Raw genomic sequence first — 21,075 nt, 5'->3', positions numbered from 1 at the left:
TTCCTGTGGGATTCAGGAAATAACACACACAGAGCTAATGTGTGCCCTTCTGTACGTGTCACGTTACTAATTTCAGCCATTAGAGCATCTCTTCTGCAGGATTAGGAAAAGGCATACAGCGCATAGCTAATGGCCCTGAAATCCACACTACCTGCCAGCATAATGAAGAGCTAGGACCGGGAAACGGGTACAGAGAGCTCCGGAGATTACGGCGGCTCAGAGGAATGAAACAGGCCGACAGAACAGCAGAAGGATGACTATCAGGCTGTGGTGGATGATTCAGTCACAATGTGACAGCACAGCTTTTCGTTGTTTGCAGATTGAAGAAGTGCAGCAATGAATGAATGATGCATGAGGGTCCAGCAGTCTGCTGAGGAGCAACGCACCAGAGCCGATGCTAGAAAACGTAGAAACTTTAGACAAACACAAGACGGATGAAAGTTAACGAGGTGCAGAAATACGTATCAGCGGAGCTCCTAACTCTTTCACATCAGCACGAGAACAGAGACACATTTAAATGTTCATTGAACCCACAGGGGAGAACATCATGCTACTGAAGACTTCTGTCTGCATTCAGGTGTAAATCAGGTTTTTTTAAATGCAACCATGAAAATGTTTAAAAGGATTAAAGCAGCAGGTAAATGATACGACTTAATCCAGTAGGACCTGTTGGACTGATGTCCGTCCACTAATCCGGACACGCTCCATCACCCATCGCTCTATGAGCACCACGTTAAATATGATTTGGAGATCTCCAACGTTCTTTACTGAAGCAGAAGTACAGATACCTGTGTTAAGAAATACTCCAGTAAAAGTACTGAAGCAACTTTTTTACTCAAGCAAAAGTAATAAAGTACAGGCTCTGAAATGTACTCAAAGTACGAAAGTAAAAAGCTGAAGGACGATTCTACTCACTGCGTTTGTACAAAGGGAACTGAACCTTGTGCTAAATCAATATAAGAATAAAATAATATCAGCACATGAGAATACAAATAATGAATGTACTTAGTTTGAATCTCTTATGTAGGAGACAAGCAGCGATAAATAAATACCTGTTGGCTGGGATTCAGCAGGTATTTATTTAAACAGATATGTCTTTTAAAACGTGGGGAGCAGAAGTAAAAAGTAGTCAGAAATATATATACCTGAAAATTCTACTTAAGTACAGTAAGTATTTGTACTTCATCACCTCTCACCTCTGGGGACAATGCTCATATATTATAACATTATAAAGAGTATTGTAGCAAGTGGAACATGTCGTATCACTTGTACATACTACGTAGAATAGAATAGAATAGAATAGAATAGAATAAACCTTTATTATCCCACGGATGAGAAATTTCGGTGCTACAGAGCTCTTACAGCACGGGAAAATAAAATATAAAAGGAAAACACAGGGTGGTCCTATAAACATAAGCAACTGAAGTTTGTATATACAGGTAACAATGTGCAGAATATGTATAGAAAAATTGTACAAAGATATGTATAAAATGTACAGCAAACAAACAAGCTGGTGCGTAAGATGACCAAAGGATGTTAAGCTGCATTACAGAGTCTGACAGCTGCTGTAAGAACGACCTGCGGTAGCGCTCCGTCCTACACTGTGGGTGTAAAAGTCCACTGCTGAACGAGCTGCTCAGTGCTCGTACAGGCTCATGCAGGGGTGGGAGGTGACGTCCAGGATGGATGTTAGCTTAGACAACATCCTCCCCAACCTGCTCGATGGACTTCAGCGGACAGTCCAGGACAGAGCTGGCCCTCCTGACCAGTTTGTTAAGTTTCCCCCCGTCCCTCTCTGCCAGTCCACCACTCCAGCAGACACAGCATAGAAAATAGCAGACGCCACCACGGTGTCGTAAAATGTCCTTAGGAGTGTCCTGTTCACCCTGAAGGATCTCAGCCACTGAATACATGAAGCTGAATGGCTGCCATGACTGAAATCCTCTCAGGTGGAAAGGCTGAGGTAGAATTCATGACGACAGCTTTCCAGGATTTGAAACGAAACAATAAAGCTGGAAACGTTTTATCCTGTTTTTCTTCTCTCACCCCAACCAATCACAGCAGATGGCCCCGCCCCTCCCTGAGCCTGGTTCTGCTGGAGGTTTCTTCCTGTTAAAAGGAAGTTTTTCCTTCCCACTGTTGCCAAAGTACTTGTTCATAGGGGGTCATATGATAGTTGGGTTTTTCTCTGTATGTGTTATTGTAGGGTCGACCTTACAGTATAAAGCAATTTGAGGACACTGTTGTTGTGATTTGGTGCTGTGTAAATAAAACTGAACTGAATGTTATTCTGTAAATATGTCAAGCATTCAACAAAAGCATTGTTTAGAAATTCCCAACTTCTTCTTCCTTTACACGGTCCCTCCTTTTTCCAGGCTCAACAGTTGAGCAGTTTCATGCGTGACCCACACGAGGAAAGGTCTGGATGTGAGCTCTTTGTATGCAGTCCAAAGCAGCAGGGATGAAAGTGAAGGATGCTAAACAGGGACGAGGTCTGCAAAATAACCGGAGGTCCTGCGTGTAATTCATTTCACTTCAACATAGTATTCACATTTATTATCCGTGTTAACTGAACGTGGACCTTTTCAGATGGCATTTAGAGGCAGAAGCCAAAAATATCTGCATCTGAAAACTTTCATTGAGCACTTCTAAAGTGCACTAATTAACACTGTGCTCTCATTTGTTTAATGAATGCACGACAGCACTTTGCTGTTTCAGAGAAAGTGACTTGCTGAAGCTTTTCCTTGACAAAACAGCGGCTGTGACTGTGAGCAGCTTCCTGTCTTCACAGCGATCGAACGCCTCACACGGAGGGTCTGGATGTAAGTGCTACGATGTCGACTGTGTAATACTGAACAATTCTTACGATGGCGTCTGTTTGAAGACATATTAGCAAACTGCTCTGAAGTGAACAGTGCAGTTTGCTGTAAGACTTAGCGTAGCTGTTCAAACAGCTGGCAGTTTATCCATTTCCTCGACATCTGACATGAGATAAAGACCTTGGAGGACTCAGAGCAGTCGTGCAGAGCAGCATGTCTCCAAAGACCTCCTCCCAGTCCTCATGTGTGTCTGTACCTGGGCTGAAAGTGGACCAAGCAGAGGTCTGACCTTTCAAGGCTTCTGGTAGGTCAGTCCACAGACTGAGCACAAGCTGAGTCATGTGACACTCTTGTCACATGACCCACTGTGGGGTCTTCTTCCCAGTAGGACATCTCCAGAATACCTCACCCAGGAGCTGTCCAGGAAGCATCATAGTCAGATACCCAAAGCATCTCAACTGCCTCCTCTCAATGTGGAGTATCAGTGACTGAACTCTGAGCCCTGTAGAGCCCAGCGACCCGACTGAATCCGCAGCCTTATTCTTTCAGTCACTACCCAAAGCTCATGGATGAGGACAGGAACATCGATCGACCAGTAAACTGACAGCTTTGCTTCTGAGGAAGAAATCTTGGGCAGAACCTGGATCAGGGAGGGTCAGGCAGTTGGGAGTGAGTGGAGGGAGACATTGTTGGTCACCTGATTTAGGTTCCTATAGGTATTTATGCCTTTATGAAACACCCACTTATGTAGATCCCCTCCTTTGCTCACTCGGGCATCTTGTTATCCAGCAGTGCAGTTTCTTCCTGTTAGGAGGGAGTTTTTCCTTCCCACTGCTGCCAACTGCTTGCTCGTGTTGGGGTTTTCTCTGTATTGTTCTGGGGCTATAAAATTATGATATGAAGCACCGTGAGATGACTGTTGCTGTGATTTGGTGCTTTCTAAATAAAACTGTCGGTCACAGCTGTTAGCTGGACCTCGTCGCTCCCCTTTCATCAGCGACGAGCCTCTGCACTGCTAAAGCTATAATAAGCTGCTTTATTTTCTCCGTGCGTAGGCTGTACAGCAGCACACACACATACACTTCCATCATCATCTACACCTAACACTGGCCACTGTCTCGCCCATATTAACATTTATTTTTCTTTTAAATCAATATTTAGCTCGGGGGTGTTTCACCTGTCTACTTATGAGACTTCAAATTTCCAACTGAAGGACTGAATGAGATTATGGGTAAAATATCTGGTTTGCCTGAGCGCCGAGCTGACCGAATAATGAAGCCACTGAAAACAACGCTCAAGGCTTAGCTGCCGTCAAGGATGTGTCAGTTAAACGTTTGTCCTCTGCAGACAATCAGATGTGCGTGCACAGTAAGTTTCGTGTCATCACAATGTATGTTCTTAAACAGTGTGGAGAACTGATCCATAACCGGCCACGCTCTGCAGCATCGAACCGTACGGCGAGCTCACAGAGGATCCGTCACTCACATCTCCACAGAACTCAAAGAGACGCTCTGCACTGACACTTCACTGGACCAGCACTCCAGTGTGTGCACAGTTATAATCTCATCATGATAAATCAATACGCCGACCAGCAAGCTGCATTTACGAGCAACCCACAGCGACGAGGGGAAACACACACACACACCACAGACCACAGTGTGGCTGCAGGGTTTTTCATTTCCAAAATGTGTCAAAATAAGCACTGGAGCTGAAAGCCATTAGGCCACAACCACAGTTTTCCTTTTAAGTACCATTAGAAAGCCGCTTTCAGGACATCCACTCACAGCTGGTCTGTCACTGTGGACACTCCACCCGACCCAGGTGTCATATTTTATTTGCAGTTTTTAAAAAAAGAAAGCAGTTCTCATAAGAGGCTCTTCTTGTGTTGCTAATGTGTTCTTACTCTACAGAGCGTCCTCGTAAACCCCCACCCCCGGCTCCAAAAAAACACTCACTGTAATCAGTAATCCATAAATTCACAGATGATGTTTCTGACCCTCTAAGATGTTAGTTTAGGATTATCTGATGTGAACTTTAATGAGTGTAATGACTCCAGTTCTGCTCTTCAAAGATCCGATTCACGACGCCACACGGTCGGCGGCCTGACGTACATCTCCATCTGCAGATCTGTTGTCTTCAAATCTCTCCAGCTTCAACACAGCACAAGTCTGAGCTGCATGAAGTCGTATTAATGGACGGGCACATACAGAAACAGCCCAAACAGCCTCCTGAGGACCCGCTTTGATGAAAGCGAGGCTGTCAAAGGAACAGGAGGACATCAGAGAGTCACTTTTTTACCAAAGAGGAGCTGTAACACCACAGTAACACCACCACGTATGGTGTAACCTGACATGCACCAGCCCAGAAACTACACGTCAGGTTGATGCAGAGCCTCTGACTGGCCGGTTCAGCACATCGATCCCACCGGTGCATTTCCAGCAACTTATCTCTGCAGATTTTAAATTCATCAGTGAGAGAAATCATCTCTCAATAGAAGGAACAATAAACAGATCAATATCATGTCACAAACGTGTGGAGGCAGATTCCTGAAACCCTTCAAATGGACATGAGGGAGTGTAAAAAAAATAGAATGAAGCGATGGGAGTGAAAAGTTTTACTTTGATTTGCTAACAATGATCTCAAAGATGCAGCAAGTTCACTTTAATAATTGACCAACAGCAGCACAAACAAGCAGACCTGAGAGGGAAGTCGGTGATCCTCTAGGAGAAATAACAGAGCGTGAGCACGAAAAAACAAAAGGAAAAACAAACGTTCAGATCCAGGAGATGAAACAGAATCAACAAGTTGGGATGTAAAGATGAAGCGCTGACAGACGCTGGTGGAAACGGTGTGGGCTGCTGAAGGCTGGACACAGAGAAAAGCTGTGTATAAAAGCTCAACTGTAGGATTTGTAGAAGAAAACCAAAGATTATTAATTGAGCCGGAGCGATTCAGATGTTACTGAAAGAAAAGAAAGTGACTCACAGACATCTGTGGGCAGCAGTCAGAGAGCCTGAGTCACGTTAACGGCTGTTGTTACACAAAATTAATCATCTTCTGTCTAAAGTCTGATATCAGAGAGAAGTACTGCTGTGTGTGTGTCTGTCTGTGTGTGTCTGTGTCTGTGTGTGTGTCTGTGTGTGTGTCTGTGTCTGTGTGTGTGTCTGTGTGTGTGTGTGTGTGTCTGTGTGTGTGTCTGTGTGTGTGTGTGTGTGTGTGTGTGTGTGTGTGTGTCTGTGTGTGTGTGTGTGTCTGTGTGTGTGTGTGTGTGTGTGTGTGTCTGTGTGTGTGTGTGTGTCTGTGTGTGTGTCTGTGTGTGTGTCTGTGTCTGTGTGTGTGTCTGTGTGTGTGTGTGTGTCTGTGTGTGTGTGTGTGTGTCTGTGTGTGTGTCTGTGTCTGTGTGTGTGTCTGTGTGTGTGTCTGTGTGTCTGTGTGTGTGTGTGTCTGTGTCTGTGTGTGTGTCTGTGTGTGTGTGTCTGTGTGTCTGTGTGTGTGTGTGTGTCTGTGTGTGTGTGTGTGATGGTTTTGTGCTGTCCACACTTTGTATCGTAGACCTAAAACCCTGAGATGCAACAAACCCTTCAGCTAAGTAAAAAGTAACTTGGCTGTAACACATTCACACATTACAGCGAAGTTACACGGACGTATTACAGCCATGTTTGTCTGTGCCATGGCAACTATCCACCCCCCACCCCACCCCCCGCCCGTCCCGTTCGGGAGGCCAGAAATATACGAGGCTGAGCTTCTCTGAGAGACGCGCAGCTCTCGCTCTGATAGCATCTTCGCCTGACACTGAAAATAAATTAACACCAGCAGCAAACACAAGTTGCATCAACATATTTAGCTCTGTAATTATTTAGCACGTGTAAATCAAACCTGAGTCAATTTCTATGATTAACTTAAAGAAGCAGAGAGGCTGCAAACACACCACAGCTTTCACTAAACTGATGCTGGTGTGCCGGTGTAATCGTCACTGATGCGCTGGCACGCTCAACGCATCTTTACTGTCTGTCTCTCGCCAAGTCGGAACTTTCAAAGTTCTCTGTTAATCTTTGGTGTGAGAAATCCCACGAACAATATAAGACTGGAGGATGAGCAGCAGGTTAAGAGGTAAGAGGAGAGGAATTATGGGACGTCCACTCATCAGGTGGACACAAACGTGACTCTAAATGGCGGCTAACGTTGCTGCGGGTGTGCTGGATGTGCAGCGAAGCAGTCCTGTGAAACAGTAGAAGGTGAGAACGTGTCACCTGTTGCTTTCAGAGCTGCTACGTTGCCCAGAAAGCCGTCGGTGTGCACTGCCACTGAAGTTAAAGTTGAAACCTGACACGGAACGAGCAACGGAGCTCAGCTTCGTCATGGACCGTGTTGATGGTTGGGTTCCAGTCCAGCACACCTCAGACCTGCTCCACTTTCGTCTCTGGGCTTCTCACAGGCCGCCATTGATCTTCAGCTCACCTTCATCCATCTTTTCAAATCCATTTCAGCAGGCGGCACAGAAGCGAACGCCTACATTGAAATGCAGCCGAGCCGGGGGCTTGTATAACTGCAGATTTATGTGTGCACGAGGCAGCGGGGCTGCATTGTAGAGAGACCTGAGGGAAATGATAGCATTATTAGTCAGCGAGCGTCTCACGCCCTCCACTGCAGGTAAAGCATAATGACTGAACGCTGCTCCCACAACAGACTGTTTTTTCATTCCCGCGTACTCCTGCTAATGCATCAAGGCGGCACAATAAAACACGAGTTAAGACACTGTTGCTCTTTGATATTTTGCCTCCTGCAACAGGAGATGGCGTTAAAAGAGGCGGAGCCAGAGAAGAATAGTGCAGCGAATATAAAAGAGACGCCGATGAAGCAGCAGCAGGATAAGTCGGCCGCAGAGAGAGAAAGAGGCTGAAACTGTTGCTTCTCTGTCCGGCTGTCATTCGTCCAACCTGCGTCGTTTCTCCTTTCTTGGTTCGGGCCCGTGTCGGACGACAGGCAGGAGCCGGCGTCGCAGCTGAGAGTCCGACATGTCAACGTCTCCGGGCTTTCCTACACGCCGAGCGTTGACAGCGCGTTTATAAAAGCTGGGGCCAATCTTACCTAAAGGAATGATGAACGCGAGCCCAGAGAGATGCAGCCAGCTCTGAGTCAACTCCTTCTGTGACAGCAGAGACACAGAATGCAATTTAATTTGGTGTTCTCGCTGGCTCGCTTTTTAATATGACTCAGCGTGAGAGGCTGCTTCGCCAGGGTGGGCGATAAGGAGATCCAGGAACATTCGCATTACATTTACAGATTTACAGCAAACAACCGCCAGTGAACACGCACACAGACAGACACACACACGCACACACACACTCTGTGTAATCGCAGGATTTTCTAAAACATTCTGCAGTTCAAAATAATTTATCTTACACCGGGCCTTGCTGCAGCCCCTCCATCTGAAACTAGCCATTTTAGCTCCTCCTACTTTCAGACAACTGTCCTCTCATTGGCCGCTCCTCACAAACAAAAGGTCCCCTCTCTGTGACCTCATGCAGAGTGTTTAGACTGCAGCCTCTGGCTCACTGGGATTACTCGCACATATGCTGACCTCATTATTAGAAACTGGCCATGTTTCATTTGAACACAGGCCACTGGAACAGCATCAGGAAAAGACACCCCGACATTTATCAACCTGTGCTGCCACTTTCATACCTTACAGCCCATTCATGGCTGCATGTGAATAATCATCCCATCTTATCAGCAGGTATTAATAAAGTTTCTGATTATGATTGGATCCTGATTGGATGTGCAAATGTCAAGCTTTTTATTTTTCTGTCAGAGGAACGCCGATCCGTTCAAAGATGCTCTGCTGAATATCAAACTAACAGGACAATATCAGCCATGAGGCAAGAGCATCAAATGTATAAAAACTTCATAAAGTCTCTTAATGAGTCCAGTCGAATGAAAACAGCTGGAATGACTTTGTGTTTGTGTGGCTGTTTTTCTGGAGCGTGAACGATGAGCACTCGCTGCACTTACAGTCTGACTTTAAAACAGAAAAAATAAACCTGACAAGAAAAATATTCCTCAGCAACCGATCGATGCATCTGAAGGTGAATCTACACTTTCACACTCACAAGGAGAAGAAGTGCAGATCGTGATGTTTGAGCTGCGCCTCCAGCACGGACCCCGCCCGCACATTAGCGCCGTCTTTCACGTCCCACTGGTGAAGCAGAGGCAGGAGCAGGCGGCCAGTTTGGAAGCACAGCTCAGGGCGGAGATCACACCTCCACCTGCTGCTGCCGTGAGCGTGCGGTTAATCAGGTCGCGATGACAACATCTGCATGACGTTTCTGTCTACCAGCGCTTCCATGTGAGCGTCATTCTGGGATTCTACCAGAGTAGCTTTGCATGATTCCCAGTTCATAATAATCTGTTTCATCCTGTCTTCCTCTTCTCAGATGGCCCCGCCCCTCCCTGAGCCTGGTTCTGCTGCAGGTTTCTTCCTGTTAAAAGGGAGTTTTTCCTTCCCACTGTCGCCAAAGTGCTGCTCATAGGGGGTCATATGATTGTTGGGTTTTCTCTGTATGTGTTACTGTAGGGTCGACCTTACAATATAAAGCACTTTGATGCGACTGTTGTTGTGATTTGTTTAAATAAAACTGAATTGAATAATAATCCTTACTTCTCTTTGCACAGCCCCTCGCCTGAAACAAGCTGTTTCAGGTCGTCTCTCTCCCACCGCTGAAGATAATTTCTCACCCTGATTGGAGGCTGAAGCTATGAGAATGAATCTGCAGCGGCAGAGATTCCAGCAGGACGTCTCTGTTGGGAACATATCACGCTCAGTTTGAGCATCAGACACTTCATTTTCTGCATTCGGGGAATTTTTATGCACCAATTTGCACCTTTTGAGTCTCAGTTGGTAACAGAAATGTCTGGAACATAACACACACCGGCTCTTGAGCATTGTGTGCTCTTTTAAAATATTTATTTTCAGCTTCTTTTACTTAATATTTTCCCTGCCGACTCACATGCAGACATGATTTACTCTTCAGTGTTTACCTGCTTCCAGCTTTGACAGTTCTGACTGATATTTGGAGAATTTTCTGTCTTTTCTTTGCAGAAACATGCAGCTAAAAAAGTAACTTTTATTTATTCAGATCTGAATTTTAACAGTTCAAAACTTCCTGCACATTCATTTGTTCACATGTTGAGTAGAGACTGATATTCAGTACAAACATAAACCGGTTTCCAAACATTTGTTATGTGGAGTTCTGATTGAGTCCTGATGATATATTTTTAAACTGCATTTGAATATTAATCTTGTGTTATTGTCATAACAAGTCGCGGGTCGCTCGTCTACTCGACTCTGTTTCCAGTCAGTGTTCAGTTAACAGCAAATAATAATTCGATTTTAGTCGTAATTTATAATAAATTATTTTAGTTTCAGTCGACTAAACAGAATCAGGTTGTAGAGACTAAATAAAGAGAAAGTCTGTCGTTACAGTGAGAGTTCCTCCTCAGCGTCTTATTTTCCTCGACGTCACATGAAATGTGTTCATGTGTCTGCTTTTCTCTTCTCTTTAAGCATTTTGTCACATTTTCATGAGAAACTGGGAGCTAGCTGGACTGGTCCCGCCTTTCTGCACAACTTTATTAGTTTTGATTGGATCTCATCTCTCCACAATATTTTCATCTCATTTTTATTGGTTGACCAAAGTAAAAACATCGTATTTTGGTGAGAAACAAAGGTCGGTGACGAAAGCTATCACAAAAAGTATTGGTCAGCAAAATGAATACCGTTTTCAGACACGTATTGCCAAACAGAGATGTTACAGAGCGCCATCTGGTGGACAAACTATGCAACATCAGCACTGATAGCATGGATGAAGAGTGTTTCTCCCACCTCTTCCTTACTTTTTACATTTTTAGTCATCAGTAATTTGAGATATTTCGCCAAATAACTAATATAAGCGACATATGTCGGTAACTTGTCCCAGCTTGTATTTGTGCGGCTGTGGTACAGCTTTCCTCTTCAGAATGGAAACTTGCAGTGTTTTACTTTTCTGGATACACAGATGCACAGAAGTCTTTAAAGGCCACAAGTTACACTCATTCTCAAATGCACTGAAGCTGGGAGGTGTTCTCTGAAGGTCTCCTGTCGGTGCCCGATTCCATTTCAGCTCGACACCAACGCGCACTTGGAGGCGAATCACAGAGCTCTGCAGAAAAGTCTTTGATAGAAGGGATTTCACTCCTTTCTACATGTAACAGACCTACAGAAACACCAGCGATACACACCACCGTACACTAGAGTCACAAATGTCCTTACAGCAACACAATGCCATCCTCAGCCTTTGTGAGTCTCTGGCACACGGCGGTGCAACAACAGCAACCCTGAGACGGCCGGAGAGCTCCAGACAGCTCATCCAAGTCAAATCACTCCAAACAAGGTTCCTGTGTTTCATTAGGGACCATTTGTATGATATTTGTCAGCTGCAAGGCTTTCAAAACACAGTGTGCTCTCAAGTTCTTAACAAGATTTATGTGGTTGTGTCCAAAGCCGTGCACAGAGATGTCCTTATTAACCGCACTCCAGAGCCAGATGGATCGCTTTCCTTCACCGCGCTGCGTCACTGAATCAAACGGGGGAAAGAAATCTGCATATTGCAGAAGTTATAAGAAGAAGAATGGGGTCATTGCGTGTGTGTGTGTGTGTGTGTGTGTGTGTGTGTGTGTGTGTGTGTGTGTGTGTGTGTGTGTGTGTGTGTGTGTGTGTGTGAGAGAGAGACACGTCATGCTCAGGCTTAAGTCCAATGGTGTAAAAAGTAGAGAAAACCTCTCAGAACAATTTACATTTTTCAAGTTGTGTCATGGCTAGACGGTCCTCACTGATCGTCTTGCCAATTTGTTGTGGTGTTTGTGTGTACTGTGTCGTGTTCTCCTCCATCCTGGGCATGTGTTTTTCTGCTGGAACATGTACTTCCGGAAGCCGTGGCACGGAACGGCAGTTGACCGGAGGGGAGTGTCCTAAGCTAGAATCATCGCACCTGTGCAGAATTACCTTGCCAGCGCAGACCTATTTAACGGGGCGGTTGAGTCACAACCAACGCTGGAACGTTGAACTAAACCGGGTAGCGTAGTCATGATTAGCATACCCGGTTTGTGAAGGAGAGGACGTTTTCGTTATTGAGCGTGTGTTTTTTCTCATCTGCCTCCAGGGTTCAAGGATTGGAGGAGGAGCCGGCACCAGGAGTTGTTGTGGATTATTACTGCACTGTCACCGTGAGGAGAGGTCGCCGTATCACTGCACTGCCCTTTTTGGATTATAGACTCGAACTGTTAACTCACCTTTTCACTGTAAATAAATCCACTGTCATTCTGCAAGGAGTCTCGCACCTGAGTCCTTTAATCCAATTCACCATGACAGAACGTTCCAGCCAAGTGGACTCAGCGGACTCGGCACCTTGGCGGCGCGAGCTGTCGCTCCAGGCGGCGCTACTAGAACGCCATGAGAACATGTTACAACATTTCTCCAAGGAGCAATCAGCGCTAATCCAGGTTGTGACAGAGCTAAAAGGTATGTTGCTATCTCCACCTGGAGCTGCTGGGGGGCCTTTACCAGTGCCACCTCCGATCAACGTCGCTGCTGCTTGCCCACTGCCCCCCTCCCCTCCTCCGCCACGGCGTGAACATTTGTTGCCAGTCCCAGAAAAATTTTCCGGAGATTTGGACAAGAGTAGGGGTTTTTTAATGCAGTGTGCCCTCACGTTTAGGCAGCAGCCTCAGGCTTACGCCACTGATTGTTCTAAAATCACCCTGATGGTGGAGCTGTTGACAGGTCGAGCCTTGCAGTGGGCACAAGCGGTCCTAAACTCCCAGCCTCAGATTTCCTACACTGATTTTTTGAGCAAATTTCGAAGTGTTTTTGATAAAGGAACTAACCCTGACAGTGCGGCACATAGGATGTTTGTTTTGAAACAGGGCCGGAGGAGTGTCGCTGACTTTTTGGTGGATTTCTGGATTCTTGCTGAGGAGACTGGTTGGGAGGAGACGGCGCTCCGGGGAGCTTTCTTGAACAGTCTGAACGAGGGACTGAAGCGTGAGTTGGCTTCCAAAGAATTGCCTAAAACCTTGAGTGCATTGATTAATTTATGTATTAAGTTGGACGATCACCTTCGGGAGTTCAGCAAGCGGACACCGGGAGGCGCTGGGTGGCGGACTGGATTACCGGCCCTGGAGTGGAAGGGGACGGACCCGCGGTCAGCGGAAGAGGAGGAGCAGCCGATGCAGTTAGGCGGAGCACGGTTGAGCTCCACAGATTGGAGGAAGAGACGCCAGACGGGTGAGTGTTTTGCATGTGGAAAGAAGGGACATTTTGCTGACGCATGCCCCTCTCGGGGAAACGACCAGGCCCGTCAGTAGCTGTGGGAGTACTGACGGGTGCGACCATGAACATTGCTCCCCATCTGAGTTGTTCTGCTAAGTTGGTTTTTCAATCTCACACTCACCAGTGCCATGCATTAGTGGACTCTGGAGCTGAACAAAATTTTTTGGATGAATCGCTCGCTAGGCAGTTGGGCTTCCCCGCGGTTCCTCTCCGGGAGTCTCTTCAGGTTTCAGCTCTTAACGGCAGCCCGTTAGCGGCAATAACCCATCGCACTGTCGATCTGACTTTAGTTCTTTCTGGTAACCATGTTGAGAGAGTTTCCCTGTTTCTGTTTAAAGCCCCCGGCACCCCATTGGTCTTGGGGTTCCCATGGCTCAAACAGCACAATCCGCAGATCGACTGGGCTCAGGGACGCGTGACAGGCTGGAGCGAGTGGTGCCATGAACATTGTTTACGTGCAGCGGTGCCCAGTTTAGTGCCCCTAAATCCGGCGGCTCAGGTGAAGGCACCCGATCTCTCAGCCGTCCCTCCAGAGTACCACGACCTGGCTCAAGTATTCAGCAAAGACCTAGCAGTGTCTCTCCCGCCTCATCGCCCTTATGATTGCGGGATAGATCTGCACCCTGGCGCCCCATTACCCACCAGCCGGCTTTACAGCATCTCAAAGCCTGAACGTGAGACGATGGAGCGCTACATTACAGACTCTCTCGCTGCCGGCTTAATTCGCCCATCTACATCCCCTTTGGGGGCTGGATTCTTCTTTGTACAGAAGAAGGACAGGTCTCTCCGCCCCTGTATTGATTTTCGGGGCCTGAACAAGATCACCGTCAAGAACAGATATCCCCTCCCTCTTCTTGTCTCAGCGTTTGAACTACTCCAAGGGGCGACTATCTTCTCCAAACTCGATCTCCGTAATGCATACCACCTGGTTCGTGTTCGTGAGGGGGATGAATGGAAGACGGCGTTTAACACCCATTTGGGGCACTTCGAATATCTGGTCATGCCATTCGGACTCACCAACGCCCCCGCTGTCTTCCAAGCAATGGTTAATGATGTGCTGCGTGACTTTATTAATCATTTTGTGTTTGTCTATTTAGACGACATTCTCATCTTCTCTAAGACTCGAGCCGAACATGTGAAACAGGTGCGACTGGTGCTGCAGCGTCTGCTGGAAAATCGACTTTTCGTCAAGGGTGAGAAATGCCAGTTTCATGTTCAGTCTGTGCCGTTTTTGGGGTTTATTGTGGAGGAGGGGCGGCTACGAGCCGATCCTGCTAAGGTGAAGGCAGTGGTGGAGTGGCCCGAACCCAAGACGCGTCGAGAACTGCAAAGGTTTATTGGGTTCGCCAACTTTTACAGGAGGTTCATCAGGAACTTTAGCCAGATGGTTTCTCCCCTCACACAACTCACTTCTCCCAAACTGCCCTTTCTATGGTCTAGTTCCGCGCAGCAGGCATTTGCTCGTTTGAAACAACTGTTTTCCTCTGCTCCCATTTTGATCCAGGCTGACCTCACCCGACCATTTGTGGTGGAAGTGGACGCATCGGATTCGGGGGTGGGGGCCGTTCTCTCCCAGCGGGTGGGTGGCAAGCTGCATCCATGTGCCTACTTCTCTCGACGGCTGACCCAAGCAGAACAGAATTACGACGTGGGCGATCGGGAGCTCCTCGCCATCAAGCTGGCCCTGGAGGAATGGAGGCACTGGTTGGAGGGAAGTGAACACCCCGTTGTGGTTTGGACGGACCATAAGAACTTGGCGTATATCCAGGCAGCTAAGCGTCTTAACGCACGTCAAGCCAGGTGGGCCCTGTTCTTTACACGTTTCAATATCACTATAACCTACAGACCAGGATCACGCAACACGAAACCCGATGCTCTCTCACGCCAATTTGCACCACACACGGATGACGGAGAGAAGCAGAGACCCATTCTGCCCGCCACTTGCATCGTGGGAGCTATCACATGGGAGATCGAGAGGATGGTTAAAGAGGCCCAGCAACAGGAGCCGGACCCAGGGACGGGCCCTGACGGACGACTGTTCGTCCCCACAACGGTCCGGGGCAAGGTTATACACTGGGCCCATACAGCAAAGTTCTCCTGCCACCCTGGTAAGAACCGCACCGTGAGTTTCCTGCGACGTTTGTTTTGGTGGCCCTCTCTTCTCAGGGATGTTCGGGACTACGTTGCGGCCTGCCCTACCTGCGCTCGCAATAAGACCCCCAGTGCCCCCCAGGCCGGTCTCTTGCACCCTCTGCCAGTCCCCAAGCGCCCCTGGTCGCATGTTGCTTTGGATTTTGTCACTGGTCTACCGTCGTCATCAGGTAACACGACCATACTAACTGTTGTAGATTGTTTTTCCAAGGCGGCGCACTTTGTGGCGTTGCCCAAACTCCCGACTGCCTTAGAGACGGCTCGGCTCCTTACCGAACATGTTTTTCGGTTACATGGGATTCCACAAGACATTGTTTCTGATCAGGGCCCCCAGTTTACTTCCCGGGTCTGGAGGGCGTTTTGTTCAGGACTAGGGGCCCGTGTGAGTTTGTCTTCAGGTTTTCATCCTCAGACGAACGGTCAGGCGGAGAGGGCGAATCAGGAGTTGGAAACCATGTTACGCTGTGTGGTTTCCTCGAACCAATCCACCTGGAGTGACCAGTTGGCTTGGATTGAGTACGCCCACAATTCCAGCACGTCGGCAGCCACTGGTGTGTCTCCGTTTGAAGCGTCGCTGGGGTACCAGCCACCATTACTTGCCATCACTAAAGGTGAGCTGGCCGTTCCCTCTGTTCAGCATCATATGAGACGCTGCAGGCGGGCGTGGCGCGCCACCAAGGCGGCTCTGTTAAGGACGACGGCGCAGAATAAGAGGTTGGCCGATCGTCGCCGCACTCCGGCCCCTGCCTATCGTGTTGGACAGCAGGTGTGGCTCTCTTCCAGGTATATTCCCTTACGAACTGAATCCAAGAAGTTGGCCCCGCGTTTTATTGGGCCCTTTTCGATCCAAGCTGTGTTGAATCCGGTGTCTGTTCGTTTGGCCCTTCCTCGCAACATGAGGATTCATAATGTGTTTCATGTTTCCCAGGTGAAACCGGTCCGGACCAGCCCTTTGTGCCCGCCTTCCAGGCCCCCGCCGCCCGCCCGGGTTGTTGCCGGCGCTCCTGCTTATGCCATCACGCGGATTATGGATGCCAGGCGTCGCGGTAGGGGCTTCCAGTTTTTGGTGGATTGGGAGGGATATGGTCCGGAAGAGCGTGCTTGGGTGCCGCGGTCTGCGATTCTGGATGATGCTATGGTGAAGGAATTCCGCCGCCGGCACCCTGACAAATTTGGTCGGTCGCCGGGAGGCTCCCGTTAATGGGGGGGTACTGTCATGGCTAGACGGTCCTCACTGATCGTCTTGCCAATTTGTTGTGGTGTTTGTGTGTACTGTGTCGTGTTCTCCTCCATCCTGGGCATGTGTTTTTCTGCTGGAACATGTACTTCCGGAAGCCGTGGCACGGAACGGCAGTTGACCGGAGGGGAGTGTCCTAAGCTAGAATCATCGCACCTGTGCAGAATTACCTTGCCAGCGCAGACCTATTTAACGGGGCGGTTGAGTCACAACCAACGCTGGAACGTTGAACTAAACCGGGTAGCGTAGTCATGATTAGCATACCCGGTTTGTGAAGGAGAGGACGTTTTCGTTATTGAGCGTGTGTTTTTTCTCATCTGCCTCCAGGGTTCAAGGATTGGAGGAGGAGCCGGCACCAGGAGTTGTTGTGGATTATTACTGCACTGTCACCGTGAGGAGAGGTCGCCGTATCACTGCACTGCCCTTTTTGGATTATAGACTCGAACTGTTAACTCACCTTTTCACTGTAAATAAATCCACTGTCATTCTGCAAGGAGTCTCGCACCTGAGTCCTTTAATCCAATTCACCATGACAAGTTGTTTTTTCCCCACAACAGCAAAATTAGCTCCTCATCAAAGCACACACACACACACACGCACATACACGCACACATACACACACGCACATACACGCACACACACACACACACACACGCACATACACGCACACACACACACACACGCACATACACGCACACATACACACACGCACATACACGCACACACACACACACACGACTCTGCAGGAATGCAACATTAGACTGAAACCTCTTGCAGCACCAACACCTACGTCCAGCACTTTTAAAATGCGAGGCTTAAACTCGGTTTCGTCAGCAGCCGTACCGACGGCCGTGAAAGCTTTTCTGAGTGTTTTTCACAGGAAAGGTCAGCTCTGTGCAGATGTAAGTGGATAATATGAATCGGGGGTTTAAAGTGTGTAAGTGTTCAACAAAAATATAAAGTGACAGCTGTGACTGAAAAAAAACAAACAAACACACTTTTGCTGCTCAAAAAAAATCACAAAAACTGGTGATTTAAAGACAATCGTAACAGCTGCACAGGAGGATGTTTAAAGGTTTAAAGTTTGCATTATTAGGGGCGTGGCCTCTTTGACGGACAGGTGGATAGTGACACAGGCGGCTGCTAGCTTCACCTGAACTGGAACTCTGCACCGTGTTTGGAGCCTATTGGAGCATTTTATCGACATCATGTGACCAATAATGTGGTTACCTGACATTTCTTTGATTTTACTTTGCACTAATTACCAGGTATGTGATTTGAATCACACAGGTTACCTGCTCAGTTTACAATGTTTATGGTAAAACCAAAATATTCGCCCAAGAAAGCAAAGAAACAAAGGTCGAGTGATTCTCCAGCTCAGCTCAGCAGCATGTTCAATATATGTTTTCCACTCAGACACTCAGGAAAAATGCGCCTCAAAGACACAGTCGGGAAAACTACAGACAGCACGAGTCGGAAAACCAAGCTCAGGTGTAAAATAGAAACAACTAAAACTTTGGAATGCATGTCCAGGAAGACGAATGCAGAGAGTAAATCGTTTGTATCAGTCACTGTAACTCGGATAAATAAATGAGCGAGTGAGTGAATCAATCGTTCGATCGATACCTTTAATCGCTTTTCAGGCTACAAACAAACCTAAGCGAGGTTATGAATCCACGATGCTCGGCGATCGCAGCGCTGCCGCGCGCTTCAAACTGCTTCGCATCTTCTCCATCTGTGACGGGAGGAGGACTGGAAAGCATTCGCTGCTTCATCTGATCGTCATGGCGACTGAAAGATGGCGTCTTTAGATAAACTCAAATTAAACCGTGCTCCTTTTTTGTTGGTTTTGGGGATGTGTGGGGAATGCCCTCTGGGACCTCACCTGGTTGATGTGTCAGCCACACGAACGTGAACGCGGGACAGACGGCGAGCTGGAAAACGTGACAGCGCATTATTAACTGGTGGGAAAAACACAGGAAACACACTGCTGACACTCAGATCTGCTCCCTGCAGTGCTCTGCTGACGAGTAACAACTGCGGCGTGCATCGGTTAGCACACGCGGAGCGCCACGGCGAAGAAGACGGAGCCTCCGGTCCACCTGTCGCTCAGCCTGTGGCTTCTGATCCATTGGGGTAACGCCATCTGCTCTCACGCCAACACTGAACACACCCACACGCAGCCTTAATCGGTTTAACTGTTTTATACATGAACACGTATCCCTGACATGGTGTAAGTTCTGTCCCACAGAGGTGCGAGGCTGCAGTGAAACCTGTGATCTGCTGCAGCAGCTTCCTGTTTTTGATGCCGGGTGCTTAAAAGAGAGACGCTCATTCAGAAAGCCTGAGTTAAGATCGCACTGAAGCTGGGACCAATCACACGATCGTGTGAGGCGTTCGCAGCCACAGAGCATCCAAGTAAAACCAGGCGTGCCGCCATGCAGCCGCTGCTCTACGTGACTAACGTTTCATACGTCCCAACAATCAACACGCGCCACAGGAAACAGCGAGAGAACTGAAGAATAAATCACGGATGTGTGATGTCACGACACACACAGATCTGAGTGATTTTGGCATCAGGAGGCCGCTCTGCTCATTTCTCCCACGATCCCCTCGCAGCTCAGCGCCGTTCCCGCGGGCGTAACACGCTCAGGAGTCATGTTTACATGTCTCTTGAGGAATGAAGTTCATCCTAAGCTGCACCAACTTCTACTCTCTTCCATTCTAGAGCCGAATCTCTCTGTGACGAACTCGCCAACATCGGAGCGCATCATTAGAGGCGGGACTCACCCGCAGTTCACAAAACTGCACTCGCGATACGACATTGTTGTGATGTTGCTGGTGTAGTGGTCTCTCTGTGGGTTTTTTATTGTTTTTTGACGTGTTTGCTTCTCTGGACTGTGAAGAGCTTGCTGCATGATCTACACAAAGTAGGAGAACAGAAACATATTCCATCCATGTCAGAAGCAAACTACAGCTGACCTCCAGCATCAACTAGAAACACCAGAAACTGTCAGAAAGAAATATCTTATTGCTTCAGCCGGACCGGCTCTATGACACGCACACAAACACACAAGCGCTGTAAACCCCATCTGCATGCATGAACAGCCTGAACGCTGTCAGCTTCACTGACGATCAGCGGCTCAGTTCACGGTGTGCAGCACGCAGCAGAGAGGAGCGGGTGACTCACCTGGTCGTCGTATCTGTAGGTCAGGAAGTGATCCTCTGTGGCGTCCTCCATGAAGCTGCCCTGAGGTGAGAGCGCGAACTCTGGCAGGAACACTGCAGTCTGACTCTCTGAGCACTGACAGCGCGCACACACACACACACACACACACAGACACACACACACACACACACACACACACACAGACACACACACACACACACACACACACACACACACACACAGAAAGAGGATATCAGTGAATGTGTAAATCTGCAGTTCCTCCAGTGTCCAGCAGAGGCTCCACGTTTAAAGTTCATAGAAAAAAATAAACATGTTTACAGGCGGATACACAAACTGTTCAGATTGTTAGTGCTTAAAGTTGGGGGCGTGGCCTCTTTGACTGACAGGTGGATGGTGACACAGGTGTAGCTGCTAGCTGTCTGCTAGCTTCCCCTGAGCTGGACCTCTGCACCGTGTTTGTGCTGTTGGAGCCTTTTAATGACATCATGTGACCAATAACATGGCTGCTGTGAGGTCACTGCACTAACAGACCGTCCACAGTTTTGGTGAAATATATTTAAACCTTTGTTGCACAGGAAGTTTGAGTTTTTCCTGTGAGAAATCTGAGCACCCATTAAGGTTGTGATGTTGACTCTTGCATGCGTTCAAACTGTTTGCTTCCTGTGTGCACAGGAACACGTGTGAGCGACCTCGCTGAACACATTTCCAACCACTCTGAGACCGACTTCTCTAACTGGGGGCATAAATCTGAGCCTGAGATACAATCTGCTCCTCATGGGTGTGAATTAATCTCCCTGCTGCTCTCTGCTCGCTCTTTATCAGTCCTGCTTTTATGCTTCAATATTCTTCATTACTTTGACGTATGAAAGGCGAAAGTCTCACGCTGGATCCTGAATGATAAGCATAACCCAGAGTCTGAGCAGGAGAGAGCGATAATCGGTGTAACAGGGGTGGAATCTGTGCTGCACACAGAGCAGATGGAAATAACTGGCGTGTGGCATTTACAGAGCTCCCTGGAGAGGACGGGGGGGGGGCAGTGAGACTGTGAGAGTGCGAGCTTCCAGGCCACTCGAACTGTACGAGAGCGAGACGATCCACCGTTGAGATTAGTGGGAGTGGCGTCTCCTGCAGGCTTTTAAAGCCACTTAAGAGACAGACGCAGCATAAGAGCCACCGCTGTGCGTTTCCCCGAGGAGCCGGCGAGGACACACCTTCATCACTCGCCAACCTCTCCGCTCGCTTTCACACTAATCCACGTTCTCTTTATTAACACAGTTGAGGAGAATTTGGCCAAAGATGTTTGCACACGGTT

At 48.0% G+C, this 21,075-nt stretch overlaps 1 protein-coding gene across 2 annotated transcripts in view; it reads right to left on the bottom strand.

The window, feature by feature from the left end:
* Positions 1-21,075, bottom strand: part of adamtsl3 (ADAMTS-like 3) — a 197,453-nt gene that overhangs the window by 152,827 nt on the left and 23,551 nt on the right. For both annotated transcript variants that reach the window (XM_085275485.1, XM_085275550.1), the window contains exon 3: positions 19,764-19,877. In XM_085275485.1, the coding sequence (XP_085131611.1) occupies positions 19,764-19,877 (114 nt within the window). The remainder of the gene's footprint in view (positions 1-19,763; positions 19,878-21,075) is intronic.

Source organism: Mchenga conophoros, linkage group LG1 (assembly GCF_057382185.1).
Source record: "Mchenga conophoros isolate Kocher_MC1m ecotype Shallow Benthic linkage group LG1, M_conophoros_male_GT1.1, whole genome shotgun sequence".
Taxonomy (NCBI): Eukaryota; Metazoa; Chordata; class Actinopteri; order Cichliformes; family Cichlidae; genus Mchenga; species Mchenga conophoros.
Note: the sequence above shows the minus strand (reverse complement) of the source record. Positions and strands in the feature narration are given on the sequence as shown.